This window comes from Pelobates fuscus, chromosome 5 (genome assembly GCF_036172605.1).
Source record: "Pelobates fuscus isolate aPelFus1 chromosome 5, aPelFus1.pri, whole genome shotgun sequence".
NCBI lineage: Eukaryota > Metazoa > Chordata > Amphibia > Anura > Pelobatidae > Pelobates > Pelobates fuscus.
Window position 1 is genome coordinate 329134636 of NC_086321.1, and position 26929 is coordinate 329161564.

At 40.7% G+C, this 26929-nt stretch overlaps 1 protein-coding gene across 2 annotated transcripts in view; it reads left to right on the plus strand.

Moving 5' to 3' along the window:
* MYBL2 (MYB proto-oncogene like 2) overlaps nucleotides 1-26929 on the plus strand; it is a 32978-nt gene that overhangs the window by 1733 nt on the left and 4316 nt on the right. The window contains exons 1-13 of one of the 2 annotated variants that reach the window (XM_063455667.1): nucleotides 7286-7303; nucleotides 7794-7887; nucleotides 11209-11280; nucleotides 11514-11606; nucleotides 11859-12079; nucleotides 13863-14004; nucleotides 14206-14454; nucleotides 14606-14980; nucleotides 17547-17686; nucleotides 17953-18052; nucleotides 22157-22270; nucleotides 24449-24550; nucleotides 24870-25271. In XM_063455667.1, coding sequence (XP_063311737.1) covers nucleotides 7293-7303; nucleotides 7794-7887; nucleotides 11209-11280; nucleotides 11514-11606; nucleotides 11859-12079; nucleotides 13863-14004; nucleotides 14206-14454; nucleotides 14606-14980; nucleotides 17547-17686; nucleotides 17953-18052; nucleotides 22157-22270; nucleotides 24449-24550; nucleotides 24870-25271 — 2115 coding nt within the window. In that variant the 5' untranslated portion in view covers nucleotides 7286-7292. Of the gene's footprint in view, nucleotides 1-7285; nucleotides 7304-7793; nucleotides 7888-11208; nucleotides 11281-11513; nucleotides 11607-11858; nucleotides 12080-13862; nucleotides 14005-14205; nucleotides 14455-14605; nucleotides 14981-17546; nucleotides 17687-17952; nucleotides 18053-22156; nucleotides 22271-24448; nucleotides 24551-24869; nucleotides 25272-26929 lie in introns of those variants that run through there. The other variant, XM_063455666.1, reaches the window with a different exon arrangement.

Consider the following 26929-nt stretch of genomic DNA (forward strand, 5'->3'; position numbering starts at 1 on the left):
CCCATCACTCCCAGGCAGGCACTGCCCCATCCATCAGCACAGCTCCCATCACTCCCAGGCAGGCACTGCCCCATCCATCAGCACAGCTCCCATCACTCCCAGGCAGGCACTGCCCCATCCATCAGCACAGCTCCCATCACTCCCAGACAGGCACTGCCCCATCTACCAACACCACTCCCATTACTCCCAGGCAGGCACTGCCCCTTCCATCAGCACAGCTCCCATTACTCCCAGGCAGGCACTGCCCCATCCATCAGCACAGCTCCCATCACTCCCAGACAGGCACTGCCCCATCTACCAACACCGCTCCCATTACTCCCAGGCAGGCACTGCCCCTTCCATCAGCACAGCTCCCATTACTCCCAGGCAGGCACTGCCCCATCCATCAGCACAGCTCCCATTACTCCCAGGCAGGCACTGCCATCCATCAGCACAGCTCCCATTACTCCCAGGCAGTCACTGCCATCAATCAGCACAGCTCCCATTACTCCCAGGCAGTCACTGCCATCAATCAGCACAGCTCCCATTACTCCCAGGCAGTCACTGCCATCAATCAGCACAGCTCCCATTACTCCCAGGCAGTCACTGCCATCAATCAGCACAGCTCCCATTACTCCCAGGCAGTCACTGCCATCAATCAGCACAGCTCCCATTACTCCCAGGCAGTCACTGCCATCAATCAGCACAGCTCCCATTACTCCCAGGCAGTCACTGCCATCAATCAGCACAGCTCCCATTACTCCCAGGCAGTCACTGCCATCAATCAGCACAGCTCCCATTACTCCCAGGCAGTCACTGCCATCAATCAGCACAGCTCCCATTACTCCCAGGCAGTCACTGCCATCAATCAGCACAGCTCCCATTACTCCCAGGCAGTCACTGCCATCAATCAGCACAGCTCCCATTACTCCCAGGCAGTCACTGCCATCAATCAGCACAGCTCCCATTACTCCCAGGCAGTCACTGCCATCAATCAGCACAGCTCCCATTACTCCCAGGCAGTCACTGCCATCAATCAGCACAGCTCCCATTACTCCCAGGCAGTCACTGCCATCAATCAGCACAGCTCCCATTACTCCCAGGCAGTCACTGCCATCAATCAGCACAGCTCCCATTACTCCCAGGCAGTCACTGCCATCAATCAGCACAGCTCCCATTACTCCCAGGCAGTCACTGCCATCAATCAGCACAGCTCCCATCACTCCCAGGCAGTCACTGCCATCAATCAGCACAGCTCCCATCACTGCCATCAATCAGCACAGCTCCCATCACTGCCAGGCAGTCACTGCCATCAATCAGCACAGCTCCCATCACTGCCAGGCAGTCACTGCCATCAATCAGCACAGCTCCCATCACTGCCAGGCAGTCACTGCCATCAATCAGCACAGCTCCCATCACTCCCAGGCAGTCACTGTCCCATCCATCAGCACAGCTCCCATCACTCCCAGGCAGTCACTGTCCCATCCATCAGCACATATCCGCATCCATCCCACCATAGCACCTTCTACCACCATTCATCACCCCATCCATCCCACCACAGCACCTTCTACCACCATTCATCACCCCATCCACCCCTTCACAGCACCTGCTACCATCACTCCATCCATCCCTCCATAGCACCTTCTACCAGCACTCTCTACCCCAGGCTTCCCCAAACTCCGACCCTTCGGATGTTGCTGAACTGCAACTCCCATGATTCTCAACCTATCGTTTTCATTTATAGAATCATGGGAGTTGTAGTTCAGCAACATCTGGAGGGCCGGAGTTTGGGGAAGCCTGCAATACCTCATCCATCCTTTCCTCCTTTAGCACCTTCTACCACCACTCATTACCCCAGCTATACCTCCCACCGCACCTTCTACCACCACTCATTACCCCATCCATGCCTTCCATCCGTAGCACCTCCTACCACCACTCACTCCTCCAGCTATCCCTTCCCTCCCATAGCACTCTCACATTGCCAAACATTTTGCCATCATAGTTGATGATCTTGGTTTTGTCATCTTAATTGTTTGTAATGCTTTTTATAGAATAATTTTCACTCCAATTGCATTACTCTCCCCTGGCACCATTCTGCCCTTTATTCCTCCTAAAATATCTTGTGTTTTTAAAACAATGATTCCCAGAAGAACTTTATCTGCTCAGTTTCTCCTATCCAAGGTCACATTTTACTCTCTAACTTTATAATTTCACTTTTTTCCACTCCTGTCTCAATTTATTATTTGTGGTTGTTTTTAACCTGTTATCAAGACTTTATCTTACTAGACGTGGTTATTTTTCATTGTGCACCACATTACAGATCTTTATTAGTGCTTCACTTCATTTTTTTTAAAATCTAACATGTTTTGAGTATATAGTCTTTCATGTTCATACCAACCTGGGACTAATGGTGCGGGGCGGCTGGGATATGCCAGTTAAGGGCCAGATGCTAACTGCTCTGGACTAGCAGTATTTACAATTTCAATCGTTTTTTCTCAGTGACATGTCATGGCATGCCCTTAACCCCTTAAGGACACATGACATGTGTGACATGTCATGATTCCCTTTTATTCCAGAAGTTTGGTCCCTAAGGGGTTAAAGTACTTCAGCTTGCTGAAGTGGTCTATATGTGAATAGTGCCATGTTTTTCATTGAAAAAGTTTAGATAATGGTACTTTTATAAGTCTACTTTGTTACACCCATTAGCGGTCAATCCCTAATTATCACATTGTACATTGATCTTTCTTAGCAGGTATCACATAACTTGTTTTATATACAGGAATATTCGCTAAAGTGATTTTTTTTTTTTTAATTGCACTTATTTCTCAAATTTAAAGGACCACTATAGAAACCCAGACCACTTCAGCTCAATGAAGTGGTCTGGGTGCCAGGTCGCTCTAGTTTTAATCCTGCAGGTTAAAACATAGCAATTTCAGAGAACTGAGGTTAATCCAGCCTTTAGTGGCTCTCACTGACAGCCGCTAGAGGCGCTTCTGCGATTCTCACTGTGAAAATCATAGGAAAGCATTGACCGCGGGATTTACACAGGGGAGCTGGAGGGAGCTGATGGAAAGGTTAGTAAACGCTTACTGCGGACGCCCACTGATTACGTGCAACAATTATATATACTCACAATCATTTATGGTGATTAGTAAGGTATTAACAGATTCTTCCACACATAAATGAAATACTGATTCCACCTATCATAACATCTGATATATTTTAATGTGATTAGCTGAGCAGTTCTAGGTGAGTTTCTCTATTCAGTCCCTCTACAAATTAAATGTAGCCATTTGATTTTTGAAAACTCAGCCGGTCACATTATGTGGTAATGATAAGATGAACGGTCACCTGATATTATTTCACAACTAAATATGATCTAAGCCAATACATGAATTCCACTGGATCACCAGGGAATGCTATATCCCCCTCCCTGGCCAAGTAAGAAGCAGGGAGGGGGGGAACTAAAAAATAATAATAATGAAATATTTTCAAATAAAATGAAAAAATGCCCTCTCCCCCAAATTACATACATACAGAAACACACACACTGCATTATATAAGCACACTGCATTCACTATACACAAACACACACACCCACCTACACACTGCATTATATAAGCACACTGCACAAACACTTGGCATTTAGTATATACACACACACTACACAAACACTGCATTCACTTTACGCACACTTCACACACACTACATTCATTATATACACATACTACACACACACTCTGCATTCATTTTATACACACTGCATCCACTACAAACACACAAAGCTCCACTGTCTAAACACACTGCATCTACTACACTTGGCATATATATTTTGCACATTTACCTTTAGAAATAGTTTATTTTTTCAAAATGGTAAATGTACAGAATATCGGTAAGTTATCGGCCTGAAAGTTCACAGGTTATCAGTATCGTTTTAAAAAAAATAAAATATCAATATCGTTTGATCCCTAATGCGCACGTGGCTCTTGCCGCGCATGCACATTTGGAGCTGACGTCGGCAGAGGGAGGAGAGATCCCAAGCGCAGAAGGAGCCCGGCGCTGGAAATAGGTAAGTGGGAGGGGGCCCTGAGTGTGGTGGGGACCTAATGTCCCTATACTGGCACTATAGTGGTCCTTTAAGTCCAGAGTAGACAAACTGGATGCATAGTTGACTGCTTGGCTATTTTAGCTGTAGAATGTTAAATTCAGTTTGAATTTGACTTTTGTTCACTTTATTGTTTAACCCGGACACTGTTACTATTCTTTACAACTCCATGGGCAAGCTTGTATTTTAGCAAAACAAACTGCAACTAAGAGTGCAGTGTCAAATACTTGCCTAAAATACACATTTTTTTTTCTTGCTAGCTATGAAATCTGTTTTAGCACTTGCCAAACAAGTCTGTTGTCAGATGGGATCTCCAACTGTGAATCTATTTTGCATGGTGTTCTCTGGAGGTTATGATGGGGGCAAGGGGTTGGTCGTAACACATTTCCGCTATAAGGTGACGACCGGACACTATGAGGGTTTATGTTGGGTGTATGCTATATGGCATGCGGTCCATGGTGCTACATCTGAGTTTTGGTAATTGTTCACCACAATTCCAAAAAAGAACTGCCTTTTCATCCGTAAGCGCCAAATTATTTGCACACCGTGGATACTTCAAATTTATTGAGAAATATGCAACATGACACAGAAAATACTCACAGACCTCATAAGTAACCTGTATAGTAGATGAAATCCAGAATAAGTTAACTTAAAGTGCAAACAAAGTTAAAAAAAAAAATATTCAAAGTCCAAGCAACGTGAGAAGTCAGGGAGTAATGAAGGCTATGAATTACCCTAAGCGGCTTCTGTTTTGGTGCATTCTAAGCAAATCCAAATAAACATAGCCCAAGCTGCTTATTGAAAGTTACCGTACTTTATGAAAGCTAGTTCGTATATATGCATGGAATATGCCAGCTATATGGGAAAAAATACAGTCAATTTTAAGCTGTCCTCGAACATGCATAAAAACAAGGGGCAAGAGAAGGTTGCTTCTGTATCTCCAAACTGATAGTGAACTCCAATGAGACAGTCACTGTTCTATTCAGTGACATGCATGGGTGGGGACCCATAAAAATAGGCACAACTGGATCTCAGAGGCAAACTAGTGCAACCACAAAGAACTGTGAAACCAACAGATGATTTGGACTCCATTCCGTTTAACAGTGTCATTGTGCATTGATAAATCTCAATGTGTCTGAAATGTCTGTTTTCTATGCTCTTTATTAAACATATGGTAGGCATTTGTGCCTGTCTATTCTACCATCACTTGTAAATGAAAGCTGTTTTTGTTTTGTATTATTTAGAAGCAAAGAATACATGTATTTTAGCCTTTGTGCGTATTTTGTAATGTATTTATACATCATGTCAACTTATTTTTGAGCTTAGTTTTGTAATTTGTTTGGATGACCATCTCAAGACAACTGTTATCAGGTTTTAATTTCTCATTTTTAAATTGTATTACATGGAATTACTTTCATTTTTATTTTTTAATGATGAATATTGATCTTTTTCCTCCAGAGAAAATGTCACTGTATCTGGCCAAGCAGCCATGCTGGGTCAGACGCTTTTATCGATCAACAGCTGCTCAAACTAAACAGCCTGCTGCTGCATTTCACATAAAACAATCACAGTTAAATTAGGGTCAGCAGCAGCTGGTCAGATCACAGTCTGACCCAACATGGTTGTTCAGCTAAATACAAAAAAGGAAGCGACTCTTTCTCAACAGTATAGCTCATTTAGAAGAAAACATATGTATCATTACGTTTCATTAAATGCAATAAACTTTTCAAAAACTGGAAGTGAAAATTTGATGGCACTTGTCATTCATGTCCTCTTTGATTGGAACCACTGCTCATCTGAATAAAAGCCCAACATGTAATCAAGAGTATGTGTGTTCACACATCATGGCACGCTCACGCACTGGGAATCACAGAAATGCATTTTGGAACCGGTTCATACCTTTTTAAAGGGATTCTATAGTGACAGGAAAAAAGTTGTTTTCCTGGCACTATAGATTCCTACAGTGCCCCTCTCTCGCACCTCCCACCCTCCCCCTCCTGCAGTTAAAAGCCCTCCTTACCAGAGTCCAGGGCTGATGTCCCTTGGCGCTGGGTCAGGCTCGCCCAAGCTCCTCACCTGCCGTCAGCCATGCATTAGCATTAAGATGCTTTCCTATGGGGAAAAATCTGACGCTGGAATTCCTCATGCAAAGCGTGAGAACATCCAGTGTCCTATCCAGACCAAAGGTCCATTTCAATTCAGGAAGTATCTCTAGTGTATGTCTTGTGATTCCTACTGAACCAGACTGAGGGACCATTTAAAGGCTCAGAAACCCTTTGCAGGTGTTATGGCTTACTTAGCTGATTAGAGTGGGACACTGTGAGCCAAAATATTGCACCTTTTCACAATATTCTAATTTACTGAGATGGTGGATTTAGGGATTTCATGAGCTGTAAGCCATAATCATCGCACTTATGACAAAGCACGCCTTGAACTATCTTGCTTTGCATGTAATGCGTCTATCTCATACATATTAGTTTCCCCTTTTACGTTGCATTACTGAAATAAATGAACTTTTGCACGATATTCTAATTTTTCGAGTATAACTGTATACTTATTCAATACAAAATAATACACAAGGTTTTATTACATGTCATATTGTTTCTTGGGTATTATTAGTCTATGTTGTGTTTTGTCTCTTACTAGGTTCTAGAATTTAAAGCGGCACTGTCACGCCAAACTTGCCTTTCTCCTATTGTTTCCCCTTCTCTTTCTCTCTCTCAGAATCTGTTCTTTTTATTTGTTTTATTTCTGATCTAGTTTTCGTTAAAACATTTAAAAAAATTAGTGACCACTTTGTCTTATGTATTTTTCCTACGCTTTACTTTCTTTGACCAAAAGAGGAGCTTAAGTCTGCTCCAATTCCTGTGGTCAGACAAATTACACTCCATTCTCCTTGACACAGGAAATGGAGCAAACGTAAACTCCTCCTTGGGTCGAAGAAAGTCAAGCATAGGAAAAATGCTTAAAGAGACACTGTAGGCACCCAGTCTACTTCAGCTCATTAAAGTGGTCCGAGTGCAATGTCCCATCACCATTAACCCTCTAGGGGCAGAGGTTGAAGCTGTATAGTGCCAGGTAAACGAGTTTGTTTTCCTGGAATTATAGTTTCCCTTTAAGACAAAGAAGTCCTTACTTTGTCTTCTGTTTTAAAAAGGTAGATCAGAAATAAAGAAAAGAACAGATTCTGGGAGAGGAAGAGGAAACAATGGGAGAAAGGTAAGTTCGGCATGACAGTGCCGCTTTAGGGTAGGTTTAATGTCTTTAAGCAAGAGTGCTAAATATTGCTGTTGTTAAGACTAGCAGGAATTTTCCTGGACCCGTGGTATAAAACATTTAACTGCTTCTCCAGGGTGTTGTTTCTAAGGTTTTACCCATGCCTTGTGTTTGTTCACCTTTGAATAGTTGGTGTACTTGTACCATTTAAGCCTAATACTGTGAGCTTAACTGTAGACTTTAAGTCATAAATCGTCAAACTGCAGCAATATTTCGAGCCATAAGCAGAAGCATTTGGCAGGTTTTTATGGTGTTTGTTCCAATTAATATCTGATGTACATGTTTTTCGGTATTTCTTCATAGATGCTTTATTCCCTAAATTCCCATTTCTGAACTGTGTGAATTCTGAGAAAACTGAGTGAGTTTGTATGTCTGCAAGGGCAGATTATTGCAATTTAATTCACATTTGTTTAAACCTAATTTCTTTTCACAGTGAAGATCTTGAGGACTTGCAGTATCTTGACACAGACTCTGATGTTCCTGAACAGAGGGAAAACCGCGTCAAAGTGAAATGGACTGCAGAAGAGGTGAATGGGTCTTTCTTTTATATCTTTGTGTCAATAAGGTGGACATTTGGAGACCATTATTCTTTAAGCTAGATATAACATTTTAAAGGCAGACTGTAGGCACCATAACTGCTTAATTTCATTGAAGTGGTTAGTCTCTGGTGCCATCCTTCCATTTATGAATTAAAGGGACACTAGTCACCAGAACAACTACAACGTAATGTAGATGTTCTGGTGTCTGCCTGTCCCTGCAGGCTTTCAATGTAAATGCTGCCTTTTCAGAGTAAAGGCAATCTTTCCATTACTGCCTAGAAACACCCCTAGTGGCAGTCACTCAGGCAGCAACTAGAAATGCTTCCTGGGTCAGTGCTGCACAATGTTAAGCACTGATGTTCCAGAGTCTACATGATCTGCTTGGAGATGCTGAACTTTCCCCCTTTGGGGTGCATTCGTTAAATGCATGTCTATGAGGAGATGCTGATTGGTGCAGGGTGGCATCTTGCTATGCATGCGCAATAGCGTCCAAATGCTTTCCTATAGGAAAGAATTGGATTGGCTGAGATCATAAAGACTGATCTCAGCTGAGGAGGGGAAGCGGGGGCAGAGCCAGCAAAATGGTATGAATCCGTATAAATACATGGAAGTGTGTAATTCCTTCCTCAGCCACACCACTAGTAGTGGCCGGGTTTTCGAAGCCAGGGACCCTCATAGTTACATCTCTCAGAGGCACGTTAGCCTGAACAAATACATTTTACTTGTGCATTTAAATGTTTTGTAGCATAGAATATTGCAGAGCTTGTAAACAGTTACTCAAATATATCATCTGTCTTAAAAGAATGTTCCAGACACATTAAGCACTTCAGCTTGCTGTAGTGTTTTGTGAGGCTGGAGTCTGTCATATTTGTGACTGCTTATTAAAGCGCAGATTTATATAGAAATCAACACTTGTCACAACCAGGGCCGTTTTTTTCTATTTAATTTAGATCTACAGTCAGTGAAAGTGGCATGCTTCCCCCTCTCAAAGAGCTGTTCTACAGCTCAATGAGAAGCATGGAAAAGCTGTGATCAAGCATGCTTGCTGCTCCAACACACTTCTCGTTTGAAAAAATAAATAAAAATGTAACAAAGCCTCTGGTGTATTCCCTGTCAGATTGAAAGTCTATGCTAGGGAAGAGGGACAGGCCTGCAGCTTTTGCATGCTTTTTTTTCCCCATATACCCCTAAAATATCCATGCATGTTTTTTGTTAAAAGATTTAATACAAAATATCTATTTAAATGCCTTTTCAAATGAATGGCATTCCTTGCTACTAAGATATTAAGTACTACTTTAGCATTGATTACGGCTGTTTCTGTTTCATTTAAAGAATTTCAATCTTCCTAAAAACCTATTAAGAGCTTTCTAAACACATTCAATTTATGTAGGAATTGATAGAATTGTAACTGCTAGGGTAATGCAGCAAATTAAACCTTTACACTCATTTTATGCAATGCTAAAGCAATTAAGCTTGCATTTAACTGAATAATAAACATTCTTTGTGTTTTTTTTTTTTTTTTTTAATCCTTTCGTTTATTTTTCTTACTGGTTGGTTTGTGCTGTATCTGAACATTCTTTTGTTTTTGCTATTTTTTTTTGTCTCTAAAAGTTTTAGTCTTTTAATTATTAAACAATTACACAAGTGGAATGCCCACCTGCCATTTCAAGGCAAACCTCTTAGGTGGGTCCTACAATAACCATTCACATTGCTTCTGGCAAATATATCTATAATGAGACAGAGAGGGTATACCCAAGACTAGTAAGAGGTTTGCCTTGACATGGCAGGTGGGCATTTCCCTTTGATGGCCATTGGAGTAACTAAATAACCCCCATTTGTTTAAATATATATAGGGATTTGGGAAAGAGAGCGCAGGTAACTTTTTTTACTTTTGGTTTTACTGTATGTATTGGGGCTAATGTGTACTATTGTCGTTGCTGCCTTCCAAGAGTAGTGGGAGTTTGAGCGCAGGAAGGACTTGGTTTTTTTTTTTTTTTGTAATTACAAAAGTGGAGTTTGCTTGAGGTCACTTTCTTGTACCGTGAAGTTAACTCTGTGTAACCTATCCAACTGTAATAAACTAAAGTTCTGCGTAACACCTTTTGTTGCCTGTGTGCAGTAGATGCTAAAATACACTGGAGAAGGCAGTGTTGCTACAGTGATCTATAATGCGAGCTGTTGCTTGTGCTTGACCAACATCCTGTGCCTTTTTCAAAATAAGGACCCATAAAAGACTCTTTGTTCAGCTTCAATTGGAGGTTATTGTTAGGCATGCTGATCCCAGTTGCGAAATTCCCACGGGTTATTTATAAAACTGCGAATTGTTAGAAATTCACCTTGAATTTCCGACAAGTCACACTTCAATGGGGAAAAAAAAACTGACCACTATTTACACTTCAGTTAAATTCATGTGAAGATATAGATGTGTTATTACAACAATAAAACCGTGCTGCTTTGTCTGGTGCAAGATTCACCCTGCATCTATGTGCTCTGTATTAAGAGCTTCAGTGGCTAGATCTCAGCTCAAGGTCGGAATCCTCCTTACATGTTGTAAGTGTGTGTGTGTGTATGTATGTATGTATGTATGTATGTATATACACACTTTTCCCCCCCCCCCTTTTTTTTTTTTTGATTCGTCAATGGCTTAATACAAATGGAATTTTTTAGCCGTGGTTGAGCTTATTCATTTATTTTAATAATTACATGCATCTCTAAGTCTATTTCTTCAAGATTGCAAAAGTACTGATGGTTCTTACTGCATTGTCTAAAATGGCAGAATGTGTCTGTGTTTAAAATATGCAGTTTTTCTAGCTTCAAACATTTACATTCATTCACTAATGTTTCTTTCATGCTGATTCGAGTCATTATTTTGTAAGTGAGAAATCTTATAAATGCTAGGTGTTGGCTATTAATTTTATTGGATTGATCGAGATGTAGCATACCTTTTTTATCAGAAGGTTTCTTATCTATATCCTGCTAGGCTTTGAGATCTTTAAAGAGACACTCCACTGCCTAAAGACAAAATAAATATAGAGTGCATTAGGGATCTGGGTTGACCGTTTAAAGTATTTGGCAAGCAAATATAATTTAAATTCTTATAACATTGAAAATTTGTAGAAGGAGAAGAACAACATTAAAAAAAAAAGTCCCCATTAGAGAATAATGCTGGGCCAATAAAACTTTAAGGTTTCTCTGCAAGTTGCCATGAACTACACCGATGTACTAATAAAAATAAATGAACATTTATAGTTTGTCTTGTACATTTTTTTCCACTTACATCTACTTTTCCTTCTCCCCCATTGCTTATAGGATGAGAGTTTGAAGTCTTTGGTAAAGAAGTATGGACAGTGTGACTGGAAACTTATAGCCAGCAACTTGACTGTAAGTTAAAGAGTTACGAAGCTTGTATTTTTTTTCTTGGCTATTTTGGCAAAGGTTTCTTTATTTTAGTCTGTAACTCTGTAATTTCAGAAAATGATTCACAAAGCATTGAACTATCATTATATAACAAAGGTATTGAATATCAATACATAGAAGTGGCAGTGATGACTCATTCTTGTGCAGTATTTCATATGTGGGTTATTTTGACAAAATGTAATTTATTTATTTTATAGAACCGGACAGAACAGCAGTGTCAACACAGATGGCTTCGTGTTCTCCATCCCGACTTGGTCAAAGGCCCCTGGACAAAGGAGGAAGATGAGAAGGTGGGAAGAGGCAGGATATATAATTTGAGAATGGAAATTGGTGCTGGTGTAATGAAACCAGTGATGCAGTTTCACATCAGTGTCTTGTATATACAATATCCTAATTTAGTATATTTGTTTATGTTCCTGCTGAACATTAAACGTCTCTGTATTTCTTATGCTGGTAGTTTTAAATTTGCTAATTATTCCATTTGCTGTTAAATTTAAACAGTTTCCACTCCACTAATATCTTGTCTACACTCGTGTTTGCAGGTAATTGAGCTGGTGAAGAAGTATGGCACTAAACACTGGACCCTGATTGCCAAGCAACTGAGGGGTAGAATGGGCAAGCAGTGTCGTGAGCGCTGGCATAACCACCTCAACCCAGAAGTTAAAAAGTCCTCATGGACAGAGGAAGAGGATCGAATTATTTGTCAGGCCCACAAGCTTCTTGGCAATCGCTGGGCTGAAATTGCCAAGCTCCTGCCTGGCAGGTAGGGGGGAAAAACTGCCTACTTACACATTTCTCTAAATCATGAATCCTCTGCACGAGTCACTTTTGCAGTTTAGATATAGGTATTAGGAGCTTTAGGCTTCTTAGAGATGCAAACATGTTTATACCTTTTTAACCACTTAGCCATGGCAGCCTCTCAATTGATGCCTAAATCCTGGAAACAACCAAAACCCCCGTCAATCAGAGTGGTTTTCGAGAGTAGAGAACATTAAGCCGATGGAAGCACTTACACATGCTAAACAAGGAAACTATGGGAAATTCACTAAGACATGGGAACCATGGGACGCCTTCATTACACCCAAGACACTCTCATGAACCAGACTTACGCCAGAAATGACAATACAGCCAAACGACCGGGTCGACCAGACTCATCTCCACCTGACGTACAGAAAGAATGTAAAAACCCGACATCCAAGACAGACATCCATAACAGACTGTCACGTACCCAACACGAATGGACGCTTGAAGCAAGCTTGGCCCAAACTCTCCCCGTCAGTAAAAGGAGCTTGTTGCTATAGTTCAATAAGGGGACGATGAGCATGTAACAAATACGTCCGTTACAGTGGACAAACCTACAAATGTGAGCTCGACTGCATTAGTTCTGCTGATCCACTACCGTCGACTTAATCCTGTTTAGATTTTAATGCGTTACAAATATAGCAATGTTAAGACCGTAAATATTCTGTGACACACCGTATCTACATGCTGAACCTTACCAAGGAATTTAAAATCCGCTAATTGTAACCTGTTGCTTAAATTTTCAACGTTACCTTGCCGCAAGTACTGTACCCTTGCGCTACCAATGTTTATTCATAATTGTAAAAACCTTAAATACTAAAATATAAAAAAAATGTTTATAGTGCCCTACATGAAATGGCGAGGAGGCAACCCACTTTCTAGCTAAAGTCTGTGTGGACACAGAATCTTGACTTCTGAATCAGAATTTCAGAGAGACACAGGCAGCAGTAACTAGATGCATTTTCAATGATTTGGTGAGCAAAGGCATCGGGTTCTGCACAGTTCAATAGTGGCAGACGTCCTTCAAGATTACTCGTAATAGACTTTACTCTCAAGCAACGTTTCAACTCTACAACTTTACATAAAACTTAAAATTGGGCTTGCCAAAGGTTCCCCTATGGGGTAAATATGTAGTAAACCCAATCACAAAAAATTCACTGAAGTATGAATTACTAGGCATGTCAGATAAAATCAAAGTGAACTTTAAGTGTCCCAGTTTAGAAGTCTTTAAGTTAGCTATGTTTTCTATTTGATAACTATGGCATAATTATTTGAAATCCACTTGAATTCCCAGATATTCACATTTTAATTTGGGGTATTGTCATCTGGGACAGGATGGAGCCCAGTGGGGAAAATAGTTTGACTTGTCATATTAAGTCTGTAGTTGAGTGTATAATTTCAAGCTTTCCGGTGACTGTTTTTGAGTGATATGGTCCCTGTGGATTTTTTTGCACAAATGAGAATCAACTCAGGAGCTCCAAAGTTAATGGATCTGGTTTACTGTTTGACTGGCACAAAATTTCATGGTCTCTGTGGAGTTGGTCTAAACTGTGACTCCTTGGAGCTGACCACATTAAACATAACCATTAAATCTTTACACGATTTAAAATGTTATAACTTTTGAAGAGTTACAAAACAAAAAAATCATGGACTTGGTAGCCATGTCTTTCCCAATCTAATTATAGAAATGGTTGCTGCTGTTAATTCCCTGGCCAGAAACAGTGTTTGCTTTATTTTGCTTTTAGGACAGACAATGCAGTGAAGAATCACTGGAATTCAACCATAAAACGTAAAGTAGAAACTGGACGATTCTTGAATGGGATCAAAGATGTCCAGGGGGAACAAGAAGAAAAGGAGGACTCTGGTTATCAGGCTTCTGAAGACCAGGTAAAGAGGACCTAGCACATGTGTGACTCCACTGTAATAGTATAAACTAGGGGAGAATCCTAGGAGATGTAGTATGGCAACTGAAGCAACATCAGCGGTACTTTTATGAACTAAATTCGGTTCAACTACATTGTTCTACTCTTATATTTGTTTAACCCCCTCTTTCTCATAAGTCTGTTTCTCTTGTGGGTTTTGTTTTAGCAACCTGAGCTGTATGCTGGCACTCCAGAGGTGAAAACAGATGCTACAGAAGTAGGCTTCATCTCTGGCTCACCCACACTGGCCGTTAAAACATCACATGTAAAGGGTGAACAGCACAGCGAGGGTGAAGATGCTCTCAGCACAGCTTCTAGCCCACCCTCTGCCCCTGCTTCTGTGGATTCCTGTCCAGAGAAGTGGATGGTAGAGTACATCAACTTCCTTGCACCAAACACAGACATGATGGAACCTGTAAGTGTCCTGCAGCCTATAAACTGTGAATCGATTTTAGATTTAAAGCCAATGTCTATTGAGAGACTTAACTGTGCGTTAAAGCTTTGTATTTCAATGTATTTCTGAAGTTTCTTGGTCTGATCCTGCTTTATAAATTTTGTCTATCCAGGACCCTGATAGCTGGTGTGACTTGGCAACATTTGATCTTGGAGAAGACTCTCAAGTAGGTGACATTGGCAGTCCTATGCGCACTTCAACCACATCTGAGAAGCCACAGCCATCCAGTGTCACTGAATACCGACTGGATGGGCACACCCTCTCTGATCTGAGTAAAGGCAGCAAGGGAGAGCTTATTCCCATCTCTCCTCGGCCCAGTGCTGGCTTTTCAACACCTCCTTCCCTGCTAAAACATCACAGGAGGAGGAAGATCACACTCTCCCCAGTCACAGAGTGTGGGAATAATAGCAACATATCTGCTACGGAAGGCAACAGCATGACTCCTAAAAGCACACCTGTCAAATGCTTGCCATTCTCTCCATCACAGGTAAGGTTACAGCTATATACTAACCCATATTATTGCATAGATGAAGGGATGCCCCAGAAATGCCTTATTCAAAGAGACATTAAGTAAAAATAATATATATTTTTAAACTTGTGCATTTCTAAAGTCGTGAAGACTGTGGCTTTATAGATAAAGTTTTAAACAGCAGTCTGACGATTTTACGTTTAAATATCCATAGACTTCACTTCCAAGACACACTGTTCTTTAACCCCTTCAGGACGGAGTCAATAGTGCACGTTCTGATCAAAACAAAACGTAAACAAAAACTGGAATTTGCGCTATATGTCTGTTCAACCGTAGTTCCCCTCTTTCAAATTATATGCACCCACACTTATTATATATCATTTTGTTCAGGAGAAACAGGGCTTTAATCTATCATTCACTATTCATATATGGAACATAATTTATTATGAACAAAATTGAAAAAAATATATATTTTTTTTAAATTTGCATTTCCGTCTGACATTTTAACTGTGAATGTCATAATACTGTTAGGTTTTACTGCAAATAAATGCACATATTTGTAATCAGCGATGTCTCACGAGTACAACAGTATCCCCCATTAACAGGTTTTATGTTGTTTTGGAAAGTTACAGGGTCAAAAATAGAACATTCCATTTTTAAATTGAAATTTTCCAGATTAGTAATGTTACCTTTGAGACTGTGTGGTAGCCAGGAATGAGAATTACCTCCATAATGGCATAGCATTTGAAAAAGTAGACAAGCCAAGGTATTGAAAGTGGGGTATGTTTAGTCTTTTTTAGTAGCCACTTAGTCACAAACACTGGCCAAAGTTAGCGTTCATATTTGTTTTTGTGTGAAAAAAGCAAAAAACCGAATATTTGGCCAGTGTTTGTGACTAAGTGGCTACTAAGAAAGACTGGACATACCCCACTTGCAATACCTCGGGTTGTCTACTTTTGCAAATGGTATGCCATCATGGGGTAATTCTCATTCCTGGGCTACCATACGCTCTCAAAGGCAACATAACCAATCTGGCAAATTTCAATGTGAAAAAAATGAAATGCAAGCCTTATATGTGACTCTCTAACTTTCCAAAACACCATAAAACCTGTACATGGGGGGTACTGTTATTCTCGGGAGACTTCACTAAACACAAATATTAGTGTTTTAAAACAGTAAAACATATTACAACAATAATATAGACCATAAAAGTGCAGTTCGCTTGTAAAAAATGCGAAAAAAAGTCACTTTTACTTAAAATATCATCGTTGTAATACAATTTACCAGTTTGAAACACTAATATTTGAGTTCAGCGAAGTCTCCCGAGTAAAACAGTACCCCCTATGTACAGGTTTTATGTTGTCTTGGAGAGTTACAGGGTCAAATATAGTGCTTGCGAATTAAATTCTCTGCACTTTCTCCCTGTGTTGTCAGGCATGTCAATCAAATTTTAATTAATCAAATCACATAATTACGTTAAAAGATTATTTAAATATACACGTAGAATTTTAATATATGCATTTAAAGGTATTTAAATTCTACGTGTATACTAATGTAATTTTTTATGTAATTATATGTATTTATCTATATATATAAAATATATTTGCGGTTATTTGTATTTTATATATAGATAGAGATATAGAGATATATAGATATATAGATATATATAGATATATATAGATATATATAGATATATATAGATATATATATATATATATATGTCATTCTAAGTGTATTTTGTTACATATATATTAAATTTTGTTTCAATATTTTATTTATTTATTTTATTTATTTATTTTAATTATACGTATTTATATATAATATATATATATATATATATCTATTATATATATATATATATATATATATATATATATATATATATAAAACGTCATTCTAAGTGTATTTTAATATTAATATATACTTATATTAATATTAAAATACACTTTGTATGACGTTACATATATATGTATATATATGTATATATATACATATTATATATATAGAAAATTATATTTATTTTATTTTTACACATGTCTAATTTATTTTTTTTACACCTCCTACCAGCAGGGGGACTGTCTGATATTTCAAACAGTCCCCCTGCTGGCAGATCCATAGCCAGCTATAGGGGGCCATGTGATCGCTCTTTGAGAGCGATCACATGGCCCCCGGGGGCCTCATTTGCCGGAAGGGGGCTGCCTGGGCCGTCAGGCAGTCCCCCAGAAGAGGATCGCGGCGGAGGTAAGTAAATCATACCTCCTGGGGCTGCAAGCCGTTACGGCGTACCATGCCGTCGCAACGGCTTTAAAGCCCATTTAATGAGTGACGGCATGGTACGTCGTAACGGCGGGAAGGGGTTAATATAGCTATAACACAACTACTGCTTATTTTTGTTCCACCTTGTTTCGAGTTGGGGTGTTCTACAATAGTTGGATTTCTTTAGGCTCAGCTGATGTTTAATTAAACTTATATCTTGGTTCTTCACAGAAACCACATGCCCTTCAGTCTTCTTGCTACCCAAAAAGCAGTATCACATTTTTGTATTCAGTTAACATTTGTTTTTCTTGTTTTTTCTGCACCCTAGTTCTTGAACTTTTTGTCAAAGCAAGATGCTTTAGAGCTGGAGAATCCTTCACTCACCTCCACTCCTGTGTGCAGCCAGAAGGTGGTGGTGACTACTCCACTCCACCGAGACAAAACTCCACTTGTGCAGAAGAATTCAGCGTAGGTCAATTTTTATCTACTTGGCTGGTTGTAGGATAACGTGCAACAAAGCAATCTTCTCAAATTGTGCCGACTTACATGGCCAAGTCCAGGGGCAGGCAACCTTTGGTACTCCAGATGTTATGGACTACATCCTCTTAAAGTTGCATACCCCTGGCCTAGTCTATATAGTGCATGCTGACTTCAGACTAATGAAGGATTATGCAATATTCACTATAAATAACTGACCATCTTATTGAACAGTCATTTTTTTTTTTTTTCACCAGGTTCATAACTCCCAATCGAAAGTTTATGGGTGAGAACACACCTCACACACCCACTCCATTTAAGAATGCTCTTGAGAAGTTTGGGACACTGAAGCCTCTGGTTGGTATATTGCTATTCTGTTAATGCATGTGTAGTGTGAAGTAGTTGGTTGTGTTATGGATATTGTATGACCTATGTATAAGGAAGAATTCACATCTTTGCAGTGCTTGCAGAATGGCGCATTATCCTGCTTGGAAGTATGTTTCACACGGGGAAGACTTGTATACCTTGTTAAGATTTATCCCTAGAACTGCTACCTCAAAAGGGGAAAAAAATAAAATTTGATGTTTCATCAAACATGAGTTGAAGGGTCACTATAGTCACCCGAACCCCTCTGCTTAATGTAGGTGGTTCTGGGGGCATGTAGCAGAACACCGCAGACTCTGCATTGTAAATGCTGTATTTTCCGATGAAAGGCAGTGTATTCAATGCTGAAAAGTCCAAAGGGAGAATTCAGCACTTGTAGATACTGATGTAATTCAAGGCCACCTAACAGCCAGGTCTGGTGTCTCTCCAATCCGGTACAACGCAGTCACCAAAAGAGAGGGATTGGTGTGGCGCTTCAGTGGTCCTTGTGAAATCTATGCAACAATAAAAGGGGAGTACTGATCTACGTGCAAAACGTAGAGGGATATGGGGAAATGGATAAAATATGCACTCACACTTTTTCGGAGCTTTAAATCCTTTCTAACTTTAGCGCCAGGGCGGAATGATCCCCGCCTTGGAGTATAGTGTATAATTGCACCACGGCCACACTGTCAGCTCTTCACCTGAAGTTTATCTGTGCACCAGAGTAAAATGCAAAGCACTGAATCTATGAACTAGGTGATATTAAATCTTGAAAAATCAAGTGGGTATATTCAGAATGCTGGAAAAACACTGGGTGCCAATAACAAACACAAATGCGCCGAGAACACTGCTGTGCTTAGACTAGTTGCATGAATAGAAAGGGATTTTTCCAGAGTCACTCAGCCTATTCCGCTCATGGGCCAGGGCAAGAAGGACCGTTCTGTATCTGGCATCGCTCTCTCTCCTCCCGCTTCCACCATTCTACACAGGGATGTCCTAGGCTGAGGCATCAGTTGTAGGAGTTGCTCCTCAATCTGGATCCGCTTACCACCTCCGATCCAGGCCGCGATGGGAACCCGATGTCCAAGGATCTCTCCATGGAGAGATTGTGTACCCGTCGGAGCCCCCTTTGTGTGTGAGGATGTCTATGTGGACGTCGCTCCACGTGGGCCCCCATCCAAGTGGAGGAAGAGTGAGTCGCAGCGGCCTTCGGTGATAGCGAAGGGGCAGGCAAGGTAGGAGCAAGCAATTGACTGTTCCCGGCTTGTGGGGCACGTCAGCTGCTAACTTAATGCCAAATTTCTGGCAGATTGCCTAAAATCGAGCATTAAAGTGGTCTTCCCATGTCTGGCCCAGGATTCGATCGGCAATGTTGAGATTTCAGTGCGGGTGCCATCTTGGGTGTGGCACGTTGGTGCAGGCTGATTGCTGATTGTAAAGTGTCTTGATAACCTTCGGGCCGGGGGGGGGGGGGGGGGGGTAATGGTACTGTCGGAGCTCAATGTTGGGGATGCGTCTCGTGTCAGGGAGATCGGCCACTTCTCTTAACCGTTTGCGCTTCCGTCTCGCTAGGCCTCAGATTCTAATGTTGTAGGGTATCGGCAGCTCTCCTCAAACCCGGATAAAAAGCATGTGCTGGGCATTAGACATCAGCCCTCACTAGAGGTTGTTCCTCCATAAGGTCCTGCAAGCCCCTACTTCCAACATCTCCAAGCTCTGCATAGAAATGCATTGAATGAATGTATTTCTACGAGGAGATGCTGATTGGACATACGCACTTGCCTCCCAAGTGCTTTTTCATAGAGTAGCATTTCATTGACTGAGACCATCAAGACTTCCACCAACGAGGTGGAGCAGCTGCAGAGAGAACAGCATGGCAAAGGTTTAATGGGAAGTAAATCTTATATTTATACTTTATTTTGCTGGGAGTGTGACAGTGAGTAGGACACTAGCATTCGAAATACAAGTTAGTGGTTTGTTTTGTTTTTATTTTTTTTATAAATCGGTTCACTCAATCTCCAATTTAAAAAAAAAAAAAAAATATATATATATATATATATATATATATATATATATATATATATATATATATTTATATATTTTTTGGAAATGTTTTATTTACGTTCAGACATGCATTGCTTAAAGCGGCACTGTCATGCCGAATCCTTTTTTTTTTTTTTTTTTTTTTTTTTTTTTTTTAACCCGCCTCCACTATATCTAATTGACCCCTAAGCCCCCCATATTACCTCTTTTTAAATCTTTATTTTCTGCCCGATCTATATTCAGGGCGCCGCTATCTTTTGTGGGTAGGTGAAGTCCCTGTGGGACACTAGATAGCACTGAGATTCCCGCACATGCCCAGTGAAACACCTGGACATGCGAACGGGAATTTCATCCATCCATCCATCCATTCATTCATCAGACACACGAATGAATAGAAAAATCAGACGAACAAACTAACACTGTGTATCAGTGTTCGTTTGTTTGTTCGGTTTATTACAAGGAGGGAGCTACCGGCGTGCAGCTCCGTCCTTGTAATATTTAAAGATAGAAGCGCCACTTCATAAGCCCCCAGGTCCCCTCTCACTCTATGGGGGTCAATATGACCCCCATAATAGCATAAGGGAGATTCAAATCTCCCGAATGCCCCTACTCGCTATACTGTGAGTAGGGGCATGTCTACTAAACAGTGAGCAGCCTGTGGTTGCTCACTGTAAACCCCCACGGCGGGTGGGGGGGCCCTAAATAACAGTAAGGGGGGTGGGGGGGACGACCTATTGTCCTCCCCCCGGCCCCCACCCCTGAGCGGCGGGTGGGGGCCATAAATTACAATGGGGGGACGGGGACCTACTGTTCTCCCTCCGGCCCCCACCCTTGAGCGGCGGGTGGGGGCCATAATGATAATGAGGGGGGGGTGGAACCTACTGTCCTTCCTCTCCCCGGCCCCCACCCCTGGGCGGCGGGTGGGGGCCATAAAGATAATGAGGGGGGGGACCTACTGTCCGGCCCTCACCCCTGGGCGGCGGGTGTGGGCCATAATGATGAGGGGACACACCTCCACCCACCGCTCCGGGGGGGGATGACAATAGGTCTCCCCCCTTATTTTACTTTAGGGCCCCCATCCGTCGTTTAGGGGTGGGGGCCAATAGGTTTTTATTTACAGTGAGCAGACACAGGCTGCTTACTAGACATGCCTCTACTCGTGTGGGAATTAGGGAGTTATCTACCAAGTGGCTGCAAGATGCAGCCGCGGCAATGAATAGGATCGGCGTTTCATTCATTAGAATGAAATTCCGATACGAACAAAGTGCCAAATTGCATTCTAAAACAAACGAACATACTGTTCTCATTCAGTTAAAACGCTGTTCGGCAGTTTCGTCTAAAATGACAGGAAGCATCGTGGGAACACAGAGGAAAGGTAAGAATTATGGGAAAATTGTTCTGACCAGCGGAAATGAAGCACACTTTGCTCCTCCGCTGGTCAGAGCTGGTCAAGCGGAGGAATCCTCCATAAGGCAAAGAGTCCCTTCTTTGTCTTATGATTTTAAAGAAAACTATAGCAGACGGGAAGAAACGGAGAACAGACCCTGAGAGAGGGGGAGAAGAGGAAGAGATTGAGGAAAGGTAAGTTCGGCATGACAGTGCCGCTTTAATCTAAAAACACTTTGCTTCTGACTTTCAGATTATTAGTCGGTTTTCCCTCAGCTCTGTTATTGCTATCAATACAGTCACTGTTATTGCCATCAATACGGTCACTCTTTTGTACACTGTCTGCAGGTAAAGCAACTTTAGTGTGAGAAAATCTAATCTTTTCTAAAATGCTGGATCCTCCTGTCTTTAGCACAAGCAGTTGTTTAATACATTTTTAAGAAAGAGAAAAACACATTAATATCAGTGCATGTGGATATACTGTGTATGTGCAAATGAAGAAGAGCATAGTTTAACTGCTGCTTTCTGTTGTATGTGTTATGTTAGAGAGACACTTCTGCAAAGGCTTGCCTTGTTTATAATTTGTGCTTTTAAGATTTCTATATGACTGGTAATACTGATACTGTCTAATCTAACTAACTCTTATTTATTTTTAATTTTTTTCAGCCCCAGACCCCTCACCTGGAGGAAGACCTGAAAGAGGTCTTAAGCCGAGAGTCCGGAATTGAGTTGGTAGTTGTAGATGATACAAAGTATGACCGTCAGAAGAGGAAACCTGGGGTAATTATCAAAGATCACTCACATTAAAATAAGCGGTTTTATTTTATAAGAGGAGCTATCTTACTCAATAGGGCTATGTTTAAGACACACACATTTTTCAAACTTTCAGTTTTACTTGTACTTATTTGTGGAGTGTATATTTTGTTTGAGAAGATAAGCAAGCCCACCTTAATTGGATCTTGATAAGACCTTATTTAAATTTTTTTATTTATTTAAAAAAATTTTATTTATTTTTTGTTGCGCAAAATATTTTTAAACAAGCACATGTTGCCCTATTAGGTCAAACATTGATGCGGTATACATGATGATGGTTAGTATGGCACACAAAGTCATTGCACCTTTTTCAATATGCACAAAACAGGAACAGTTTGGTTAGTCGCATCTACGTATAGTGGGTTAGACTTATTGGAGCCAAAGGGCTCTGGTTGTGTTCTACGGTTCGTTTGGTTATGTAGCCTGTGTGATCGACTTTCGTTTCTATTAAGCTGGTCGTGGCGGCGCAAATGTTGGGCAGGTTGGGTACCGCGTTGTCCTATTTCTGCAGGACGGCTGTCTGGTGGTGTGCTCTCGTGAAGGCAAGTATGATGGATCTATGAGCTATTCTGGCGTTCCTACTGCCCTGCTCTGCCTCTGCATTGAGGGTGATGACCCACGACGGGGGCACTGTGCCTGTCAGTGTGGCCTCAGTGCTGTATGTTCCTCGAGAAATGCAGGGTTTTAGGGTTTAGTGCTCGTATGGGTGCCGAGGCATGTGTCTGGGCATTATGTGCCCCAGGGGCTGAATCCTGAGTGTAAGTGAGTAATCATGTGAAACACATAACAAAGAAATTAAAACAGTTAAACCAGCAGAAAATAACATCTAATTTGTTTGAGCGTTAAAGGACCATTTATGGTGAGGTAGTCCATCACTATTAGATTAACGTGAGTGTTCATGGAAACTGAGGTAGTCTCCCACTCGCTCCCGGGAATACAAGATCAGGTAGTTGCTGATTCCCAGTGCTCTCCACAGGGTTTTGCTGGCCTTGTTGCGGTCAGGTTCGACAAGCCTAGGGTTTCCAGGAAGTTGGTGGCTTCATCCGTTGAGTTGAGGACGTGTGTTCACTCTTCGTAGGTTACCGCCAAGGAATCCCCTGTTCCCCACCTGTAGGCTATGCCGGCTGGTCGTAGCTGTGTGGTGGCCGGGCTGTATGCTTTGTGCCACAGTAGGGTAGCCCGTGATAAGTCCTGATAAAAGGTCAATTCTGAGTCCTCAAAGGATAGGGGCGTCTTGCCCTTAAGCGCAGTCCTAATATGGAGTTTGTCTTGGACTGCAATGCATCTTAGGATTACGTCTCGTTCTGCGGGGGACTTTAGGCGAGTGTAGGTTGGGAGACTGTGTATTCCATCTGTTGCGATTTTCTTTGCAGCTATGCGGGGGAGTACGGTGGCAAAGAGGCGCCTTGCGTAGTGTGGCAACTCCTCTGCCGAGATGGCAGGGATCCCTCTGATTTTAATGTGTGTGCGCCTATGCCGGTCCTCTATGTTGGCCATTTTGAGTGCCATGAGTTTCTGGTTAAGCTGGATGTGATGTACCTTGTCATCGAGGGATGTTAGATGAGTTTTGACTTCCACCACGTCTACCTCTGTGGCTTTCACATGGTCAGTAACAGCTTGTACTTCTGTTTTGAGAAGGGCCGAGTCGGCTGCTAAGAGCTTGTGGATGTTGACTTAGACCTTATCTTTAAGCCCCCTCTCTTGTGATTGCTGTTTAACAAACGTGTGATTTGCTAGGGTTGAGTTTAAATTGGTGAAAATGCGGGTGCTTATAGTTTTAGTGTGTGGTTTTGATCTCACACCACATACTTGATGACGTGACCGGGACATCACTTGTCATTCAGGACCAGTTTTCTTTGAGGTCCCTTTTCATGTGTATAAGTGTTGCCTGTAAGTGTATGGGCAGAATAGTAAAGGTAATTTTTTTTTTTTTTTTAATTATTTTTTTTAATGCATTTCATTTGTTTGGCCAAAGCATAATTAAAATTAGTTTGGGGTTTCAGCTTTAGGATAGTGATGTTTTGTGGACAGCAGGAACCCTGAAACTTGGCTGTTCTTTATCCTAAGCTTTTATTGCCAGTAAGATGACCACTTCTTTAAAAACATTCCATATTTTGCGTAACCGTTTATACCTCTTTCTTACAGCACTCTCACAGCCCCATTAAGAAAGTACGGAAGTCTCTTGCTTTGGATATTATGGATGAGACAAAGCCCATGACCATTTTATCTATGTCCACGCAAGCTCAGGTGAATAGCATTAATTCTTATATACTGTTCTGTAATCTAGTTGTTGGCGACAGACCTTTGCTAAGCTGTACCACAGTCTGTTTTTTCCATTCACATTTTGAAGTGGCTAAGATATTGTGAAATGTAACTGTTTATGTCAAGAAGAAAAAATTGCTCAGGTACCAATTAGCATGCAGAATGTTGTGATCAGTGATATGGTTTTACAGTTCCTACCTTATATTTGTGTGTATCTCTACTTGTATTGGCCTTTTTATCAATGGGCAATTTATAAAATTTTATTTTTGTTTTTTTATTTTGTTCCACTTTACTACACTTTCAGAACTGTGAGAGTTTTCTATCCATGTCATTGAATGACTCGTCTTGTAGCAGCAAAGAAGAAAATAGCTTGCTTAATCAAGGTTTTGTGCAAGTCAAGCCTGGCAAGGGAGCCAGTTCGCAGACTGAGGATGTTTTGCAGGCACAGACTAACATTGGGGAATTGGTTGAAACCCAGGAGAATGCTTTCCTTAAAACTGACAAGGCTGTGCTGCTGAGGAAGGAGCCTGACACACTTGTAAATTCAGACCCTTGCCCACATTTGGCAGTAGATACAGACTCCATTGTAAGGACATCAGTGAATACCAGTAATATTGTTCCTGCGCCGAAGACAGACTCTTCTGTTGTACTAAAAACTGAGAAAGCAATACTATTTCGCACCCAAAGGCAGAAAATACCCGAGCTTGTAAGTACAAATTATTTTACATGTTTGTAAAAAGTATAGCTACAAATAATCTTTGTCCTGTGTTTTCTGTGAAAATACCAAATGTTTGCTTACTTTCTTGTATCCTAGCTCCCTGGTTACTTAGAGACTTGAATGCGTTCAATTTTAGGTGGGGTTGTACCTTTTAAAAAAAAAAAAAAAAAAAAAAAAGTGCTATACTTGAGATTGGGCCCCGCTAGACAACAAACTTGTTTTTTTTTTTTTTTCTGTATTGCACAATGTGACTTTAGCCCTAGGAACTGGCTCTGTGTGTTGTATTCCAGATGCTGAACCAGAAATCTGGCACTGTAGCTACCATGAAGAAAATCCATAGTGTATTAAAACTAAAGATAAATATATGTAGGAAAAAAAACAAAAGAACTAGCGTGACAGAAAGCGACCCATTGAATAATCATAATAAAACCTAACATTTAATATCTCCGGTTAAAAAAAAATAGAAAACCTATATTGAGCGAATGTCCAGTCAGCAAGACTGCAACCATACTGAATAAAGTAGGCATAAAGTTTAGATATCGTGTTAAAATTATAAGATACAATGTAACTGCCAAATATGTGTCTAACTGGGAAATGTGTAAAAATTCTGAAATGAGTAAAAAACATCTAGATAGAAGGTGGCATAATTGGGAATATATTCCTAAGTACGTATCCCTATCGTGCCTGAGAGGGCACCCCTTAAAAAAACATTATTTTTAAAATAAAAAAAAATTCTAAAGCTTGACTCTTATAGCGGAGGAATGAGAAAATAAATGGTGCTTAAATACAAGGAAAATAATCGAAACAAGTGAATCGGAATAGAAAGTATGGAGTGGCAATCCGAGCTATCAAAAGTAAAGGCTGCAGCGTTGTCCCAAATAAGCCGCCACCCTCCTAAACAGTCCCAATTATGCCACCTTGTATCTAGATGTTTTTTTTTACTCTATTTCCCAGTTAGACACATATTTGGCAGTTACATTGTATCTTATAACTTTAACACGATCTCTAAAATTATGCCTTTCACTATGGTTGCAGTCTTGCTGACTGCACAGTAACTCAATAGATGTTTTTCATTTTTTAACTTGAGATATTAAATGTTAAGTTTTATTATTACTCAATGGGTTGCTTTCTGTCACGCTAGTTCTGTTGTGTGTTTTTTTTTTTTCTACATATATTCTATCAGGGGTTACCCACCACTCCAACTAGCAACCTGACACTCTTCCCCCTATAATACTCTTTCAGAAAAGATAAAATGTTAACTCGTATGTAGGGTGCCTTGGGAAGGGGGATTTAAATGAACTTTACAGGGAGTGCAGAATTATTAGGCAAGTTGTATTTTTGAGGATTAATTTTATTATTGAACAACAACCATGTTCTCAATGAACCCAAAAAACTCATTAATATCAAAGCTGAATATTTTTGGAAGTAGTTTTTAGTTTGTTTTTAGTTATAGCTATTTTAGGGGGATATCTGTGTGTGCAGGTGACTATTACTGTGCATAATTATTAGGCAACTTAACAAAAAACAAATATATACCCATTTCAATTATTTATTTTTACCAGTGAAACCAATATAACATCTCAACATTCACAAATATACATTTCTGACATTCAAAAACAAAACAAAAACAAATCAGTGACCAATAT